General features: G+C 43.3%; 1 protein-coding gene across 1 annotated transcript; it reads left to right on the top strand.

Annotated features, from left to right (window-relative positions):
- The first annotated feature begins 904 nt into the window (after nucleotides 1-904).
- LOC121857440 (extensin-like) lies at nucleotides 905-3,781 on the top strand. Its single transcript, XM_042353492.1, has 2 exons — nucleotides 905-933; nucleotides 3,031-3,781. Exons 1-2 carry the CDS (start codon nucleotides 905-907, stop codon nucleotides 3,779-3,781), a joined length of 780 nt encoding a protein of 259 aa, XP_042209426.1.
- The last annotated feature ends 15,453 nt before the right edge of the window (nucleotides 3,782-19,234 follow it).

Below are 19,234 nucleotides of genomic sequence, written 5' to 3'. Positions count from 1 at the left end.
TGTGGTGGTATGGTGCACTGAGGTGTGTGGTGATGCGTGGTAGTGTGATGTGGTACTTGTGTGTATTGTGGTCTGGTCTGGTGTGGCAGTATGGTATGATTCAGTGAAGTATGTGGTGTGGTTGTATGTGGTAGTTTGGTGTGGTAATGTGTGGTAGTGTAGTGTGGTGGCGTACGTGTGTGGTTATTATGGTGTGGTGATGTGTGGTAGTGTGATGTATAGTGTGGAAATTCTCTCTCTCTTCAAGTCAAAAACCCGACACAACACAACACTTAACCACAACACTGTACAAACACCTCCTGAGACAGCTACAGGTACACCCACCCACACCCACACACACACCCACACACCCACCCACACCCACACACACAGGAGTCCTATATAACACAGGTCACTTCATATAGGATCTCTGGTTTTAAGTCTTTGGTTGGGGTCGTGTCGAAGCGCTGTGCATGAATCGCTAACATTGAGGATATAGATTGGATTTGGACTGGGAATTGTTGGTCGGGATTAGTTTGGTTGCACGATGTACCATAAAGTTAAAAGGAATGTTGTTAGTTGATTGTGTACAGGACCGTGGCGTGGATAAGGTAGGGAGGGAGGGGTGAGGGAAGGGAGGGAGAGAGGGGTGAGGGAGGGAGGAGAGAGGTAGGGAGGGGGGGAGGCAGGAGGGGTGAGAGATGAGGAGGGGTGGAAGGGAGGGTGAGAGATGAGGGAGAGGAAGGAGGGGTGAGATGAGGGAGGTGGGGGGAAGGGGGGGTGGGAGGTGATGAGTGAAGGGGGGGGGAGGTGAGGGAAGGGAGAGGTGAGGGGGTATATATACAGAAGGGTGTCGCCCAGGACACAATTTGGTAAAACACACTCGTTTGGGGGCATGGAGTACGGTGATTGGTCGTTATCCGTGATGGCATCTGCTGGCCTCCCTAAACCACGGTTGGTGCTTCACTTTAAGCTCACGTAAACTAAACCTTTCCATAACCTTAATTAAACCTGTTTAGTTATAAATATAATCAGACTAGACGAGTTAATTTATCCTAACATGACCTAATCCTATCCTTAAATTAACCTATCCTAATACTACCTTAACATGACACTACACCCTATCCTAACATGACCTAATCCTATCCTTAAATTAACCTATCCTAACACAGCCTAAATTACCCCAACATAATTAAACCTGACTAACCTCTATTTAAAACCAAACCTAACATAAGGTTCAGTTTATTCCCATAGACCTATTAAACCAAAATAACAAACCTAATTAAACCTCACCTGAGTTAGTACAGGTATGGACACAGGAAACTTTCTCGATACACAATGACCAATCACAGCAGGCCAAGCCCTCAAAAGCGTGGATTTAGTTGTGTTAACAGAGCACATAGCAGACATTCTAAGCACTCATGAACTCATTGCAGAGTATAATCATATGCAACACAAGAGCAATATATCGTATGTGTTGCAAGGGTCATGACTCAGATGTTTGTGATGAATAGTGTTTGGTGTGTTCAATATTGGCGTCACAACATTGCAAACATTTCACTATTAATTGCACAGTACAAGAACGTGCAATATGGTGTGTGCGCGTGTGTGTGTGCGTGTGTCCGTCCGTCCGTCCGTTCATTATGGCATCATCATAACGTTGGAAGCATTTTACGAGTTATTGCATAGAGAATATATGTGAGCAATATGAAGGTAATGTGTACAGGGTGAGTGGTATGTGTGCCTCTCATAACACTGTCAACACTATATGACTTAGTACACTGTGGTGGTGTTGTGCTGTGCTGTGGTATGTGTGTTGTGTTGTGTTTTGCTGTGGTGGTATATGGTGTGTTGTGCTGTGGTGGTGTATTGCTGTAATTATCGCACCTATCAACACCACCAGGTAGAGAGTCATACCTGGGCACACCTGTCAACACCTGTGTAGTGTATAAAGTGGTTTTTACTGAGGTAGAGAGCGTATACTATCATCGTTATATATTGTTTATTAGTGTACTATTTATTATGCATCATATTTATTGTCATCATTATTCATTTATATCCTGAACTGGTGTGACAGACTTAACACAGTAATAATGTAATATCCTCTCTCTCTCTCTCTCTCTCTCTCTCTCACTTGCTATTCCCTCCTTTTCTCCTTCCTCCATCTCTCCCTCCTTCCCTCACTTCCTTCCCTTCCTTCCTTCTTTCCTCCTTCCTTCCCTTCCTTCTTTCCTCCCTCCCTCCCTCCCTCCCTCCCTCCCTCCCTCCTCTTCAGTAACAAATAATTTCCAATTCTCGCAATTTTTGCCAAGTGAGTTTGACAGCTTCCCCGCCAACTTTTACGACCGCAAAATTTCACCTCACGTACACTCTTATGTTGTTAGTCGTCTAGTGTCGCGTAATTAAAAACTCGTTAATATCTGTCATTATCACTAACTAGGCTGCCGAGTAATGATAATTATAACTATTTCCTCTATATTATTCTAACTCAGTCCTGTCGGTGTTTGTTTGTTTTATGTTTATCTTGTGTATTTTGTGGGTTTTTTTTAATATGTTTGTTGTTTGTATTTGCTTTAATTGATTGTAATGTTGTCTGTTTATTGTGTGTGTGTGTGTGTGTGTGTGTGTGTGTTGTGCTGTATAGTGTTGTGTGTGTGTGTGTGTGTGTGTGTGTGTGTGTGTGTGTGTGTGTGTGTTGTGCTGTATAGTGTTGTGTGGTAGTGACGTCATCACCTGATAACCTGTGCGTTTCTGTCACCTTAAAGCTGCTGGTGGGAGCCAGGCCAGGGTGTTGAGTTTTTCTTCTTCTCTCTCTCCGTCTGTAGCATCAGTCCTCAGAATAAACTCCATATCACCTTTCTTATCTACTAGTGGCAGTGAAGAGAGAGAGAGAGAGAGAGAGAGAGAGAGAGAGAGAGAGAGAGCACACGACACTAACATAGCCAAATATAAAGAAAGGCAACCACTATCATTATCAACAGTGTGTTGATAAGAAGGTATAGGCTGGGGTGGTATCTAGTACCCACTCCTCCATAATACCCACTCCTCCAGAATACCCACTCCTCCAGAATACCCACTCCTCCAGAATACCCACTCTCCAGAATACCCACTCCTCCAGAATACCCACTCCTCCAGAATACCCACTCCCACAGAATACTCCACTCTCTCCAGAATACTCCACCTCCCCAGAATACCCACTCCTCCAGAATACCCACTCCTCCAGACACACTCCCCAGAATACCAACCCCCAGAATACCCACTCCTCCAGAATACCCACCCCCCAGAATACTCCACTCCTCCAGAATACCCACTCCTCCAGAATAACACTCCTCCAGAATACCCACTCTCCAGAATACTCCCACCCCCCCAGAATACCCACTCCTCCAGAATACCCAATTTCCAGAATACCCACCCCCAGAATACCCACTCCCCCCAGAATACCCACCCCCAGAATACCTGCACCCCCCAGAATACCCACCTCCAGAATACCCACTCCTCCAGAATACCCACTCCTCCAGAATACTCACTCCTCCAGAATACCCCACCACCCCCAGAATACCCACTCCCTCCAGAATACCCACCCCCAGAATACCCACTCCTCCAGAATACCCACTCCTCCAGAATACCCACTCCTCCAGAATACCCACTCCTCCAGAATATCCACTCCTCCAGAATACCCACTCCTCCAGAATACCCACTCCTCCAGAATACCCACTCCCCCAGAATACCCACTCCTCCAGAATACCCACTCCTCCAGAATACCCACTCCTCCAGAATACCCCACATCCTCGGCTATTATTAAACCACTAGTAAGGGGATATTAATAGGTGTATGTCTATTTATCCATTAACAACCAAGTTTATTAGCCTTATTTATTTAGACTCAGGTGTTTGGTGTTGAGGCTGTTTACCTTATCTAGGCTTTATAAGGCTTTTAGGACATGATAACAAGACGACCTATTTCAAAACATTGTGTGAGGTGTTGTCTCATCTTGCCCCTGTCATATCGGGTCATTGATTACCGTCTTCTGTCATTTGTGGATGTCATTGTATGTCACGTGTATCCTCATTCTCATTATTGAAGTAAATTAGGTCATTTCTATCATCATTCTCATTATTGAAGTAAATTAGGTCATTTCTATCCTCATTCTCATTATTGAAGTAAATTAGCTCACTTCTATCCTCTTTCTTGAAGTAAAATTAGTGATTCCAGTTTTCATCAATAACTTTACACACACACACACACACACACACACACACACACACACACACACACACTGGTAGCCTGATGAGTCTAAGTCCATACGCCTTGTGAGCCATTAGCGGTGTATCTAACCTTCTAAAGACACTCTATATGCTGGAGAGTCTGTGAGGCATCAATAACTCCCTCATTCAGCCGCTGGATATTTGTATTAATGAGTTGGAGACCAGGTGTTCACAAGCCTGTATCTGTTTTGTTCCATTTCGTTGATTATTTTCACTCATATTTAAGATTATTCCTCTCAAACAGCTTCAAGATACATATATTTTTGCTTCTTCTTCTTCTTCTGTTCTTCTTCAGCTCCTTTTCTTCAGCTCTTCTTCATCAGCTCTGCGTCTGATGATGTCAGCACACGTGTTAGTATCCAGTAATAACCTAACAGTTTTAACGAGACCTTTCCATAGAAGCAACTTAGCAAGACAGGTCGGGCAAACTTAAACAATGTCATTATTAAGTTAGATCTGTAGCCTTGGGTGGGTGGGTGGGTGGGTGGGTGGATATCCAGGGGAGTGCAAATTATAAGTGACACCGCTGGCCCCGTTGGATTAAAGTGACTCCGACCGTCGTGGTGTTAAGACGTCTCCTCCTCTCTCTCTCTCTCTCTCTCTCTCTCTCTCTCTCTCTCTCTCTCACCACAACACGACCTGGAGATTCTCAGAGGTTAACGAAGGTACTGAGAGATATTTGGGGATATTTTATAAACTTGTTGGAGACTGAAAGAAGCCTCGATAACTTAGTAGTTTCTTGGAGATCCCAGGAGATGACTGGAGATGTTTCACGTCACCTGGAGACCATCACCGCCATCTTCCGGAGACCAATATAATCATTTAGAGATCTTTACTTGGCTCAGTCCATCAGTTTAATGCACTTGAGAAAAAAAAACTCTCTCTAGATCAGTAATTTCAAGTCTAGCGCCACACGTTACCACTTGAGGGCGAAACCTTAACATTTATAGAAGAAAAAAAAAGAACAACCTTTACGCATTGTAAAACAACACAATCGCCTCATATATTTCAAGTTCATTACAGCGGCCGGAGACGTTACAGTATTTCAGGAACAGCGAGAAAATTACAGTAATCGTTCTATAACTTGGTGTAATTTCAGTCAGTAATCTCCATCCATCAGATAACTAAATTACACTACAATAGGTCTTATTAGGCTCGAAATTTATTAGGTTAAATTTACACGTTATCGGGTATTAGGTGGAGTTAGGGAGAGGAAGTTATTATGTGGGGATGTCGTGTGTGTGTACAAGACCTGATGTGACTTTCAACACCAGGTCACCACCACCAGGTCCCTGGACAACGATATTCACGACGAAGTTAACTCAGGCAACAACTTATAATGAGGGGACCTGACCCCCCGACCTGCCCGGATCTGGCTTGGCCTCTACCCCCCTTCCCCTGTCCCCCTCTCTCTCGCCATCCCCCTCCCCCTCTCTCTCCCCACCCCCCTTCCTCTCTCTCCCCTCCCCTTCCCTCACTCCCCCTCCTCCCTCACTCCCCTCCTTCACTCCCTCCCTCCTCCCTCCCCCTTCCCTCCTTCACTCCCCTCCTCACTCTCCTCCCCCCCTTCCCTCCCACCTCCACCTACCATTTTATCTTGATTATGTTTCCCGTTGTACTTTTCCTCCTGTTAAAATTGACACATTTATCTTCCACAATATAACATACCGCATCTGACATGGTTATTTCACCTACCACTAATTCCCCGCGTTAAACTGAAGCGATAATCTACCTTGTCTACCGTCTGTGGTGTGATTTGTTCCCCCTCGTTAAGTAATTGGTGTATTTATCTGCGGTATGGCGCTACGATTTATCACCTGTGCAGAATCCCTCGTTAAATTCTCGTAGTTATATTTTCTTCTCTGTCCCTCTCTCAGTCAGTGTGGGAGAGAGTCTGTGTGGGAGAGAGACAGTGTGGGAGACAGTCTGTGTGGGAGACAGTCTATGCAGGATAATAATGATGTTGTAAACGGTCAGTGTGGGCGGTAATTATGTACTAGTTAACTTTCCGACACTGGGGGGAGGAAGGTGCAGTAATTGGTCTCATCAGGACGGCTGAAAGTTGCCAAAAAGTGACCAAGTCCAAACTTACATCACTATTATACTCAACTCGGCCGCCTGAAATTAACAACTTTATGAAATATAATGAACTTTGTGCTGCGACGTACAACACTTTCTGTAATAGTGTGTAATACAGCGGGGCGTGGCCAGTTACATCTGGGGGAAGGGGAACATGGCCCAGGTAGGGGAAGGGGAACATGGCCTAGGTAAGGGAAGAGAAACATGGCCAAGGTAAGGGAAGGGAAACATGGCCGAGGTAAGGGAAGGGGAACATGGCCGAGGTAAGGGAAGGGGAACATGGCCAAGGTAAGGGAAGAGAAACATGGCCGAGGTAAAATCCTCGAATTCCTGGAGTGTTGAGGAGAGGGAGTAATTAGTCCACACCTTCCTAACAGCCACAAACTCGACGCTTGAGGGCGAGAGTCAGGACCGTGACGGAGACAATCATAACTCTAGACCAGAGAGAGAGAGAGAGAGAGAGAGAGAGAGAGAGAGAGAGAGAGGAGCATAGTTGTGTATCAGCTAGAGAGAGAGGGACGGGATTGGAGGCTCAGGATAGCTCAGTCTACACCTCGGGCAGCAGGTGTGTGTTGGACAGGTGTAGAGGAGGTGAGGTGAAGGTTGATGTACCTCCTGCATGAGTGAATACGTCACTATTGTGAGGTGCTGTAGTGCCTGGGGGAGAGACTCGACTAACTCTCACACACTAGGAGAGACTCTCACACACCGCTCTCAGTAAAGGCTCTGAGATTATTTACGACAGAGCCATTTATCAGCCCTCCATTGTACACATGACAGGCGGGCAGAAATATACCCTATTTAAATATTATTTATGATTATATAAATTGTTTACAGAATTTTCCTAGAAATAAATATTAGTTTATTCACAGCAAAGTTGTTTTTAAAGGAAATATTGCTCGACTTAATTAAACAACGAAAATACATGAAATTATACGATATTATTAGATATATGTTAATTAGCCTCACATCTCTGAGAAATAGAATTGTTTTATTCACGACAGAAATATTTAGCACGAAATATGGTGATCGTAAATTGTCAAACGATTTAACTTAAACTTTAAATACAAATATGAAAACCTGACATTAGTTATATCATATTTGTTCGTTATTTATGTTTAGTCAATATATATACATTACAGGTGATGTCATAGCTAAACATTGAAGTATTTGTGACAAACATTATTATTAAACACGAGTCCTGAAGTAAAGTAATTAATTATTAAACTTACCTTCAAATGTGTATTATATGACACGGATATAATATTTGTTTTAACTTTTTATTTTACACTTGCTTTTGAAATATAAAAGTCTCTTATTATTACGTGTGTATTTAAGCTGAAGAATAGTGGTGACTAGATTGTACAGTGTGTGTGTGTCACTCACTATCTCTCTCCCCCTCACTATCTCTCTCCCCCCCTCTATCTCTCCCTCCCTCACTATCTCTCCCTCCCTCACTATCTCTCTCTCCCTCACTATCTCTCCCTCCCTCACTATCTCTCCCTCCCTCACTATCTCTCCCTCCCTCACTATCTCTCTCTCCCTCAATATCTCCCTCCCTCTCTCCCTCCCTCACTATCTCTCCCCACTATCTCTCTCCCTCACTATCTCTCTCTCTCCTCACTATCACTATCTCTCCTCTATCTCCCTCCTCACTATCTCCTCCTCACTATCTCTCCCTCCCTCACTATCTCTCCCTCCCTCACTATCTCTCCCTCCCTCACTATCTCTCGGCTGCTAAATTAAACTCTGTTAAACATCTGTTTTTTTTCCTCGTGTTAATTTCCCCGGGGTTATATGTCCTCTCCTGAGCTGTGTTTATATCCCGGGAAGAAAGTGGGAATGGGTAGGGAGAGTGGGAATGGGTAGGGAGAGTGGGAATGGGTAGGGAGAGTGGGAATGGGTAGGGAGAGTGGGAAGAAAATGTTGAAGGGAAGAAAGTGGTAATGAAAGGGAAAGTGGGAATGAAAGGGACACTAAGAATGGGTAGAAATTAGAAATGGGTGAAAATATCGAAGAAAAATATGGAATAGAAAGCGAGAATGGGAAGGGAAATCAAAATTCACGATAAAGTTGAAATCTGAGATAGTAGGAATTTCAGAGAATGTAGGAATAGAAAGGAAAGGTTGGAATGGAAGGGAAAAACTTAGGGAGAGAGAAAGTAGGAATGAGAGTGAAAGGTGTAGAGAGGAAGAAATTCTCATAGGAAGAAAGTTTTAAAGGAGTGAACGTCTTTCGAGAAAGTGAAAGATTTGGAGAATTTGGAAGAAAAGAAAGTGTAATGAGAGAATTAACGGGTGAAAGAGATGAAGAGGAGAGAGAGAGAGTAGAAAGTTGGGGAGAATTGGAGAGGTGATTTCTCTCTCTCTCTCTCTCTCTCTCAATAAAATCACTATCATTAATACTACTACTTTATACTACTAATTTATACTACTACTACTACTATTGCTACTACTACTACCACCAACAACAACAATTACACCCCCCACTACCACCCCCCCCCCACCCCTTGTAAAAGGTAAGATTTACGACTTCGGTTTAAATCACAGAAAATTGCGTGTTTGTCCGGCCATCTGGTGCCCCTGTGACCCACAAAACATCAGCTGTGAGAAGGTGTCCCACGCCTGTGTTGTGTCTCACGCCTGTGTTGTGTCTCACGCCTGTGTTGTGTCTCACGCCTCTAAAGACACACATTATGGGGGTCAAGAATTTTATGAATATTTTAAAGTATAAGACATTATTATTACTAGTTTTAAAAGCCTTACTTAAAATTTAGGTAATTTTTTAAGGTGTTTAATTTAGAACTAAAAAATCCACTTTCATTTATAAGATATTTAAAATTGCTTATGTTAGCTATTAAAAGATTCATCGCTCCTCCTCCTCACGTCTTAAGAACTTACTCAGAATATCTCCCAAATCTTGCAGGAGTATCGTGTATATAACTCCTGGAATTAATTAGAAAACTATAGTTAAAAATATAATTCAATTATCGGTAAACCTCCGCTATAAATCGCCTCTGTATTATTCATCCTTGTAAAAAAAAAATCTCTTACTTTTTCCAGGGTAAACTAAGTCTATTTTTTGATCACGTGGTATAAAAATTCTACTCATTACGTCACACTGTTGACATAAATACGTTAATAGATGTTAAAAAATTAGTTTTATATAGTATTATATTTGTTCCCTAAATATGGTAATTGTTCTCTTATGGTAAATTAAAAGTTGCTAGTAATATTTTAAACCTAATTAACAACAATAGCATAATAAATATGTAGATGGACTATTGTCAGCCAATCATGTGTGGGGTGGAGTACAAAAGCAATTGTGATTGGCTGTGTATCTAATAGTGAGAGGCGACTGTGACTTATGGAAACTGTATTTTTATAATGTATCTCTGTGTATTATATGTGTATTTAACACACACACAAGGTCCTTATTGTTGTGAGAGTTAGAGAGAGTGATGGTGGCGCTGAACACCGCCTCTCTCTCTCTCTGCCTCAGGAAGCACTCAGTGTCATGGCTGTGTTAAGCTTAGCGCCTCCCTTAGGGGCATCACTGCTGTGAGACGTACACACACACACACACACACACACACACACAAGCACGCACATTGAGAGAGGTTACGGAAGAACGATATATAGAGAGAGAGGGGGGGGGATTAAAGTACTATGTAGATCCTCTTAAATATAACCAAACCTCGGCCCTCCTCAGTGTGTGGGTAACAAAGGCTATTTTCACGCACTTATAGCCAAGAAATATTATGTTATCTTGGCTCTCGTGACGCACTGATAGCGACAACTCAGAGGTCTCGTTATCTCAGAGTTAATTTGGTCAACTTCCCTCACGTCTTAAGTTTTCTTGGGGTTTTCTTTTCCTGTTTTGAGAGAAAGTTGAAGGTCTTATGTTGTGAAATTTACTGCCTTATCTCTCTCTCTCTCTCTCTCTCTCTCTCTCTCTCTCTCTCAATGCTCATCTTATACACCACTTACCCTAAACACTCACCACACACACACACGCACACACACACACACACACACACACACACACACACACACCGTGCACCATCGCCTCTAATCTCACACTTGAAGCTGGTGTATGTTATCCCTCGAAGCGTATTACTTATGGTGGAGATCTGTGGCGGCTTACTGGAGAGAGAGAGAGAGAGAGAGAGAGAGAGAGAGAGAGAGATTGCTTTAAAGAAATAGAAAGAAAGTGAAATAAACTCCTACGTTCATTAGTTCACTCCACCTGTTCATGAACTTTAGTAGGAGTCATTAAGAAACTCACCTGTCTTGGCCATGAAAAACAAACACACACACACACACACATACAAACACAGACAGACAGACACAGACATACAGACAAACACAGACACAGACATACAGACAAACACAGACATACAAACACAGACAGACAAACACAGACATACAGACAGACACAGACATACAAACACAGACAGACAAACACAGACAGACAAACACAGACAAACACAAACAAACACAGACAGATATATAAAAACTAATAAACAGACATAGAATTACATATATAGACATACATAGACAAAGACAGACAGACAGACACAGAGACAGACAGACAGAGATAAGAGAAATTCAAGACACGACAGTAGTTAGGTTGTGTTAGGGGTTAATGAGCTCGCTAGATGTTTCATGACTTCACCGGACAGTTATTAAGATTCTCATGTTGCTGTTTCACCACGACCACGAGCTCTGGCCCTCCTAGAGACCTGATGGAGCAGCCTCTCTTTTCTTTCTCACTTACTTTCCTTTCTCATCCACTTTCCTTTCTCACTTACTTTCTTTTCTCACTTACTTACTTTTCTCACTCACTCTCTTTTTTCATTTACTTTCCTTTCTCACTTAATTTCTTTTCTCACTCACTTCTTTCTCACTTACTTTCTTTTCTCACTCACTTCTTTCTCACTTACTTTCTTTTCTCACTCACTTCTTTCTCACTTACTTTCTTTTCTCACTCACATTTCCTTATTTACTCGCATGCTTTTCCTCCTCATTCCCATTATATTTCTCACTCTAACACTTTCCTCTTCTCACATTTTCTTTCTCACTGAGAGACTGAGTGAGTGATTATATCCCTTGTGCCCTCAGCTCTCTCACCCCTGGCCTGTGAGTGAGAAATGAGAAGGAAGAGAGAAAGAAGTAATGGGAGAATGAGAAAGAGAGAGAGAGGCAGAAGTACGAGAGAGAGAGAGAGAGAGAGAGAGAGAGAGAGAGAGAGAGAGAGAGAGAGAATGATGGATTCTCTTAGTTCCATTTATCACTTCCCTGTTATCTCCCTACTCAGGCCTCACGTGTGCCGAAAAAAAACAATTTTGAAAACCATTATTCTTGGAAATCAACTATTTAACCCCCCCCCCTCTCACTATCTCCCTCTCTGTCTCTCCCTCTCACACACTTTTTCTCTGTCTCTCTCTCTCATCCTCTTTACCTCCCCCCTTCTCTCTCTATCTCTCTCATTCTCTTTACCTCCCCCCTTCTCTCTCTATCTCTATCCCAGTCTCTACTCAGTACACCAAAACACAACCTGCTACTTTCTTCATCCACAATTGATTCTTTCACACCAGATATAATCCTCAGCTCAACTCTAAATACAAAGCTTCAACACGTAACCAAAACACACACGAGTCAACATCACAAAGCGAGAACATTCCTCCCACATCATCAACACTTTTCAAAAAAACATTTTCCCAGTATACACGAGTTATGCCTTTCAAACACGTTATTCTTTTTATTTTTACTTTTTTTTTTACTTCATCTCTTCTACAGTAACATTTAAATTGTTTGTTTGTTTTTATGGACTTAAAGTGTTTTAAATCATCGTTAGTAATGTTCCTGAACTACTCATTCTCGGTGGTCTAAAATTTTTGTTTGATATCTTTAGACAGAGAATTGGCCTATCCCGAGAAGTGTTAGGCGCCCCGATTATTTTCTTTTCACCTGATGATTAAACACCTTAATGCTAATCGTAATCAAACCAAACCTAACCACACTTAACTTATTCTAACCTAACTTAACCCCGGAGAATTTACCCATAGTAGAATTTACCCATTTTCTGTGATCTAAAACAAATGTTATACCTTTCCATCTCTCTCTCTCTCTCTCTCTCTCTCTCTCTCTCTCTCTCTCTCTCTCTCCCTCCAGCTTTATCCTTTTCTATTTGATCTTTTTATCTTTATTCCTTACAATCTTCTCATTTTTGTCGTTTCCTCACTATTCTTATTATATCCTCTTACACGTGATCATTCTCCCTTGCTTTCTCCATTCCTCACTCCTCCTCCTCCTCACCTTCCTCCTCCTCCTCACTCCTCCTCACCTTCCCCCTCCTCTTCCTCCTTATCTTCTTCCTTCTCTTCTTCCCTTCCTTCCTTCGGTGACTCCAACACATCCAAGAAATCTTCCTCATCCTTCGTTCATAAATAGAACCATTATAAGGGACAACCCTCCTCCCTCCCTCTACCACTCCCACCTCTTCACCCCTTCCCACCCTTCACCCCTCCCCTTTTCTCTCCCCCACCCTCTCTCCTCTCTCACCCCTCCTTCCCTCCCTTCTTCTCTCCCCACCCTCTTCACCCCTCCCTCCTCCTCCCCCCTTCCCCATCTTCTCTCCCTCGCTCTTCACCCCTCTCTCCTCACCTCTCCCCCCACCCACCCTCCTTTCTCCTCCCCTCTCCCCCTTCCCCCTCTTTTCTACCTCCCTCCCCCCTTTCTCTCCCTCACCTCTTCACCCTCCCTCTCCCCCCACCCCTCTTCACCTCTCCCTCTTCTCCTCTCCTCACCTCTTTCCCTTTCTCTCCCTCACTCTTTCCCTCCCCCTCCCCCCTTCTCTCTTTCTCTCCTCCTCTTCACCCCCTCCTCCTCTTCACCCCCCTCTCCCCACCACCCTCTCCTCCTCTTCACCCCCTCCCCCACCCTCTCCCCTTACACCTCTTCACCCCTCCCTCCCCACCCTTCTCCTCTCACCTCTTCACCCTCCTCCTCCCCTCTCCCCACTCTTCACCCCACTCATCATTCACCATCACACCTTGACAAAATCTAATCTTAGAGCTCTGCGCCTTACATCATTGACAGGGATCCAAAATCCTATGCGTCCCACCTCTTTTTGATCTTTCTCTCTCTCTCTCCTTCCGTCTCTCTCCCTTTCTTTCCTTCCCGCCCTCTCTCAGTCTCTCACTCTCCCTGTCTCTTGCTCCCCTCCCTCTCTTACTCTCTGTCTGTCTCTCCCTTCCTTCCTCTCTCTCTCTCTCTCTCTCTCTCTCTCTCTCACATCCGTTCAATATCATCACTTTCCATATTCAATCTTCGCATTAACTTGCCTAAGCTTAGAAGGAATCGAATCCCACGTACTTGGGGTCAGATTCTCTATACTTTGGATCCCACACCCTTTCATCCATACCGTAGTCAGGTCCCCACTTGAGTCTCTCCTCTTCTCTTTCATCTCGTCTCGTTTTCTTCACCCGCTTCTCCCGTTAACTCTCCCCTTGTATACGTATAGTGAAAACCTCTTTTTAACGGACTATATCGAGAGGAAATTCCGTTATATTGGTGGTTCGTTTTAGTAATGTTACATGATTTATCGTTCATCTACCCTCCTGTAATCGTAAACCATAATACAGTATTTTCTTTTACAGTGAACTTGTATCTAACACATCAACAGCATCTCATATTACAGTGTAGATTACAGTATTAAATCTATGCATCCCTTTGTGTATTCAGGAAATAAATAGTATTACAATATAGATTACATAAATATTGGGGGATTAGATACAGTTACAGAGTTTATTACAGTACATATCAGGTCTTCATATTCGTCTCCCAAATACAGGATAGAGGATAGAGTTACAGTTTATATTACAGTAAGGAAGATAGTTACAGTTTATATTACAATAAGGAAGATACAGTTACGGTACAGTGAAGCCAGGAAGTGTTAGGGGGGGGGGGCTTCATAACCTACGCCTCTTTTTGTTGTTGTTTATTTTTAAGGTGAAGCTCAACTAAAGTTTTCTTCCTCCGTTAGTTAAGTTTTTTTTCTAACTAAAACTTTCTTGGTTGTAAGATGAACCTATTGGTGTTTATGTTACGGCAGTTTGGTGCTGTGGTAGGGTGCTGTAGGGGCTGTGGTAGGTGTGTATGTTGTGGTGCTGTGGTAGGATGCTGTGTGTGCTGTGAGGGTGTATTGTATGTTGCTGTGGTGCTGTGGTACGGTAGTGTAAGTGCTGTGAGCCTTTTGCTGTGCTCTGGCGATGGCTCTGTGATGTTTTATTCAGTGAGATTTTTGGGGCTGTATTTATGGTCCATTGAATTTTGGTTTATTTTGTATTTTTTTCTTTTATTTTTTTGTTTTTCTTTGTTTTCTGGTTCGACTGTTACGGTTTTTTTTTCTTTTTTTCTGAATCGAATTTACGTTTTTTGTACTTTTTTTTTTTTTTTACGTTTTTCTTTGTTTACTGATTCGTCTGTTATTTTTTATTGTTGTTTATGGTTTCTGTGTACTGTTTCACCTCCCCCCTCCCCCAAAGAAGACAGATAAATCCAAATATAGACATTTATTCCCCCCAAGCAGACGAATATATATATGAAGACATTTATTCCCTAAAATATACAGATATTCCTCCTCAAAAGACCAATATTCCTCCTCAAAAAACCAATATTCCTCCTCAAAAAACCAATATTCCTCCTCAAAAAACCAATATTCCTCCTCAAAAGACAAATTTCCACCCCCAAAAACATATATTTACCCTAAAAGATATATTTAACACAAAAACTCTCCAAAATAGACATACAGCCCTCAAAAAAATAGCCAGACCTACAACAGATATACACCTACAACCTAACCTAACCTAACCTAACCATCCTACTACTTCAAAAAAAAAAAAGCAAAACAAGAAGCGATATTACTTGCTACGTAAAGAAAAAACAAAAACAAAAACGCAAACAAAAACACAAACAAAAACACGGGGGTAAAGTTGAAGATTTGAAGGAGTTTTAAGAGAGGCTGAGGTTATAAACGCAGCCAGATTCATTTAACACTGAGAGCCGGGTTAGGAGTTTAAGGATTAATCCAATAACATGCTGGACCGCCCCGCTGCCCTGTAAAACTTAGGAGGGGAGGAGAGTAGAGTCGTGTGGGGCCGAGAAGTAGGTCGTATGGGGAGGGTAGGTCGTAGGTCGTGGGGTGGAGAGTAGTAGGTCGTGTGGGGTGGAGAGTAGTAGGGTCGTGTGAGGGCTGGAAGCAAGTCGTGTGGGGAGGAAAGTAGCTCGTAGGTCGTGTGGGGAGGAAAGTAGGTCGTAGGTCGTGTGGGGTGGAGAGTAGTAGGGTCGTGTGAGGGCTGGAAATAAGTCGTGTGGGGAGGAAAGTAGGTCGTAGGTCGTGTGGGGAGGAAAGTAGGTCGTGTGGGGAGGAAAGTAATTGTAAGTCATGATTGAGGGTTTATGGGTAGGAGAATAGGTCGTGTGTGTGTGTGTGTGTGTGTGTGTGTGTGTGTGTTCTCTTGCTTGCGTGTTGGATAAATCACTAGTAATTTATCTTACCTGTAATATTTATTAATACAACCTGTGGATTGTAGTTAGGATTCGAACCCACATCACCAAGCTCTGCCTCACACACACATACCAACTCTCAGGCAGGTAAGAGGAAGTAATCTTGGGAAGGAAATTAGTAAAAAAAATAAAAATTCTTTGAGGGAAAATGCGGAGAAAAATTAGTCTTCAGGAGATTAGGGAAAAAGGCAGAGAGAAATTCTGTGTAGCATTAAAAACCAAGCCATGCGTTCACTTGAAGTCGAACTCGCGATGTATTCCCGACGCCTTCAATTAGATTCAACTAAAATAATCGGATTTACCTGTTGTTGAGCCTATGAGGTGTTGAGGGGGAGGGGGAGGGGCACCAGCGTCCCTAACGAGTTTGAACACTATCCCTCCATCCATTTAAAAGTTATCGCGTTTCCATGAAGATTAAATGAAAAGAGAGAGAGGGAGGAGAGGGGGTGAAGGAGGGAGGGGGTGAAGGGAGGGAGGGGGGCAAAGGAGGGTGAAGGAGGGAGGGGTGGAAGGAGAGAGGGGGGTGAAGGGAGAGGGGGTGAAGGGAGGAGGGGGTGAAGGAGGTAAGAAGGAGAGGGGGTGAAGGAGTGGGAGGGGGTGAAGGAGGGAGGGGTGAAGGAGGGGGTAAGTGAGGGGGGTGAAGGAGGGAGGGGGTGAAGGAGAGGGGGTGGAAGGGAGAGGGGGGTGAAGGAGGGAGGGGGGGTGAAGGGAGAGGGGGTGAAGGAGAGGGGGGTGGGTGAAGGAGGGAGGGGGGTGAAGGAGAGGGGGTGAAGGAGAGGGGGGGGAGTGAAGGAGGGAGGGAGAGGAATAGGTCATGTTTCTCAGGGGAATAAAAACTAAATATTTATAAAATCAGATTCATATATTATGAAAGTGAAGGAAGGTTCCATAGGCATGACTGCCCATTAGGAACAAGGTGGATACATCACACTGTATATTAAGCCTTCGGTACACAAGGAGGCAGCATGGCCGGTACTGCTCTTCTCTATCGCCTTAACTTCCCCATTGTAAATAGATACCCATTTACAGCGGGGTGGAATAAGAGTACTCTGGGATCGAATCAGCTACCCTTAAGAGAGGAGACGAGTGCAGTATCCACTTGGCCACCGCACCCCACAAAATATATATATAACAAGGTACTTTATTTCTTAGACAAATTTATAATATGAAACACCTGGTTACCTGGGAGTCACCTGACCTCATTAAGCTGAGTTGCCTCTTTGTAAATTAATGAACGTGTGAGATGTGGTGGTGAAGAGGAAGGGGCCAACACTACTTGCCCTTTACTGCCACTACTTACCTGAACGTTGTATTGGTGAAGTGGAGAGTCACCCTACAACAAACATACACGACAGGTACACATACACACACACACATACACGACAGGTACACATACACGACAGGTACACACACACACATACACGACAGGTACACACACACACATACACGACAGGTACACACACACACATACACGACAGGTACACACACACACACACACATACACGACAGGTACACACACACATACACGACAGGTACACACACACACACACATACACGACAGGTACACACACACATGCACGACAGGTACACACACATACACACGACAAGTACACACTCTTCTTCTTCTTCTCTATTCAGTATTTAGTTTCTACCTCCATCATCTTTCTTCACTCTTAAATCAAAGAAGAGAGAGAGAGAGAGAGAGAGAGAGAGAGGTACCAAACTACTTCCTGTGGTAAAATAATAGAGGAATTGGTCAGAGGTGTGCGACCTGTAACTAGATTATGTAGTTTTATCTCTCTCTCTCTCTCTCTCTCTCGTCTTTGATTTAAGAGAGAAAAGTAGTAGTAGTAGTAAAAGTACAGGAAAAGTCCCGTACTTTTAAAACTCTTAACTTTTTCCACGAAGTTTTACTCCATTACAAACCACCACTACCTGTTACCTCTCCCCTCGCCCTGTCGGTCTATCTGTCGGTCTATTTGTCTATCTGTCTATCCATACCTACAAGATTCAAGTACTATCCAGCCTTGTTTTATATACTGTTCCTGTATTCTGTATGCCATTTTGTTCCCGGATTTGTTTTTGGTTTTTTTGTTTTTTTTTTGGTCATATTTTCCTTTGCTGGTATTATATTTATTTTATTTTAGTCTCTGGGTTTTTATCGTTGGGTTTTGACGTAGGTTTTTGTTTCGATGTTTTTAATATGGTTTTTTGTGACGAGGATTATATGTTTTTTTTATTTGTTGATGTTTTGATTTTGGTTTTTTAGGCCTTAATGTTGTTTTTGTAGTTTTTTTTTTCTTGTAGGTTTATGATCCTGGCAGGGTTATGTTATGTTTTTTTTATGCCTTTATTACGGTTTTTGTAGTTTTTTTTGTAGGGTTTTTCTTGTAAGTTTATGTCATGGCTGGTTTTGTGGGATGGTGTGGGTCACGGAGCAAACGATTATGGTTTTTATGACCAGCGGCAAATTGGGGGATTATGTAGATATTGTGAGGAGGCCATGGCATCTCTCTCTCTCTCTCTCTCTCTCTCTCTCTCTCTCTCTCTCTCCTTCAAGCGCCCTCCTTTCCTCTCCTTCCTCCTTCATTTCCTCTCTTTTCTCTCTCTTCCATCCTCTCCAACCTACTTCCCTCCTTCCTTCCATCTCCTCCCTCCCTTCCTTCTCCCTGGCTCCCTTCCCCTCTCCCTCCCTCCCTCCGCCAGGCTCAAAGGTGTGTCTTTTTTCCTTCCATTCTTCGTCAGGTGTAGAGTTGAGGTGTTTAACAAAAGGTTGGGACAGCCACCCTTTTTCACATCCTCTCACTCACTTTCAGTCATTCTCGCACGCTCTCTCACTTTCACATACTCTCTCTCTCTCCCTCTCACATACTCTCTCTTTCTCCCTCTCACATATCCTCTCTCCCTCTCACATATCCTCTCTCCCTCTCACATACTCTCTCTCTCCCTCTCACTTATTCTCACATCATTTCACTCCATCTTAGTTCCTCTCACACTCTCCTACTCGCTTTCAGTCACTCTCGTACGCTCTCTCTTCCTCTCACTTACGCTTACATCCTTTCCCTCTCACGTGTTTTTTCTCCCTCTCACTCGCTCTCATTTGCTCTCTCATTCTCTCTCACTCAGTCTCCCACGCGCTCTCTCTCCTTCTCACTTGGTCTCACTCACATATCTCTCCCTCTCACCCATTTACTCTCCAATCGCTCTCACATCCTCTCATATCCTCTCACTTACTCTTACATCCTCTCTCTCTCACTCACTTTCAATCGCTTTCACTCTTATATGCTCTCAATCACTTTCACACGTTTTCACTCTCACAAATGCGCCATCTCTCTCTCT

This window comes from Homarus americanus, unplaced genomic scaffold, assembly GCF_018991925.1.
Source record: "Homarus americanus isolate GMGI-L3 unplaced genomic scaffold, GMGI_Hamer_2.0 scaffold15541, whole genome shotgun sequence".
Lineage (NCBI taxonomy): Eukaryota > Metazoa > Arthropoda > Malacostraca > Decapoda > Nephropidae > Homarus > Homarus americanus.
The sequence above is the reverse complement of the archived record's forward strand: the minus strand, read 5'-3'. Positions and strand labels throughout refer to the sequence as shown.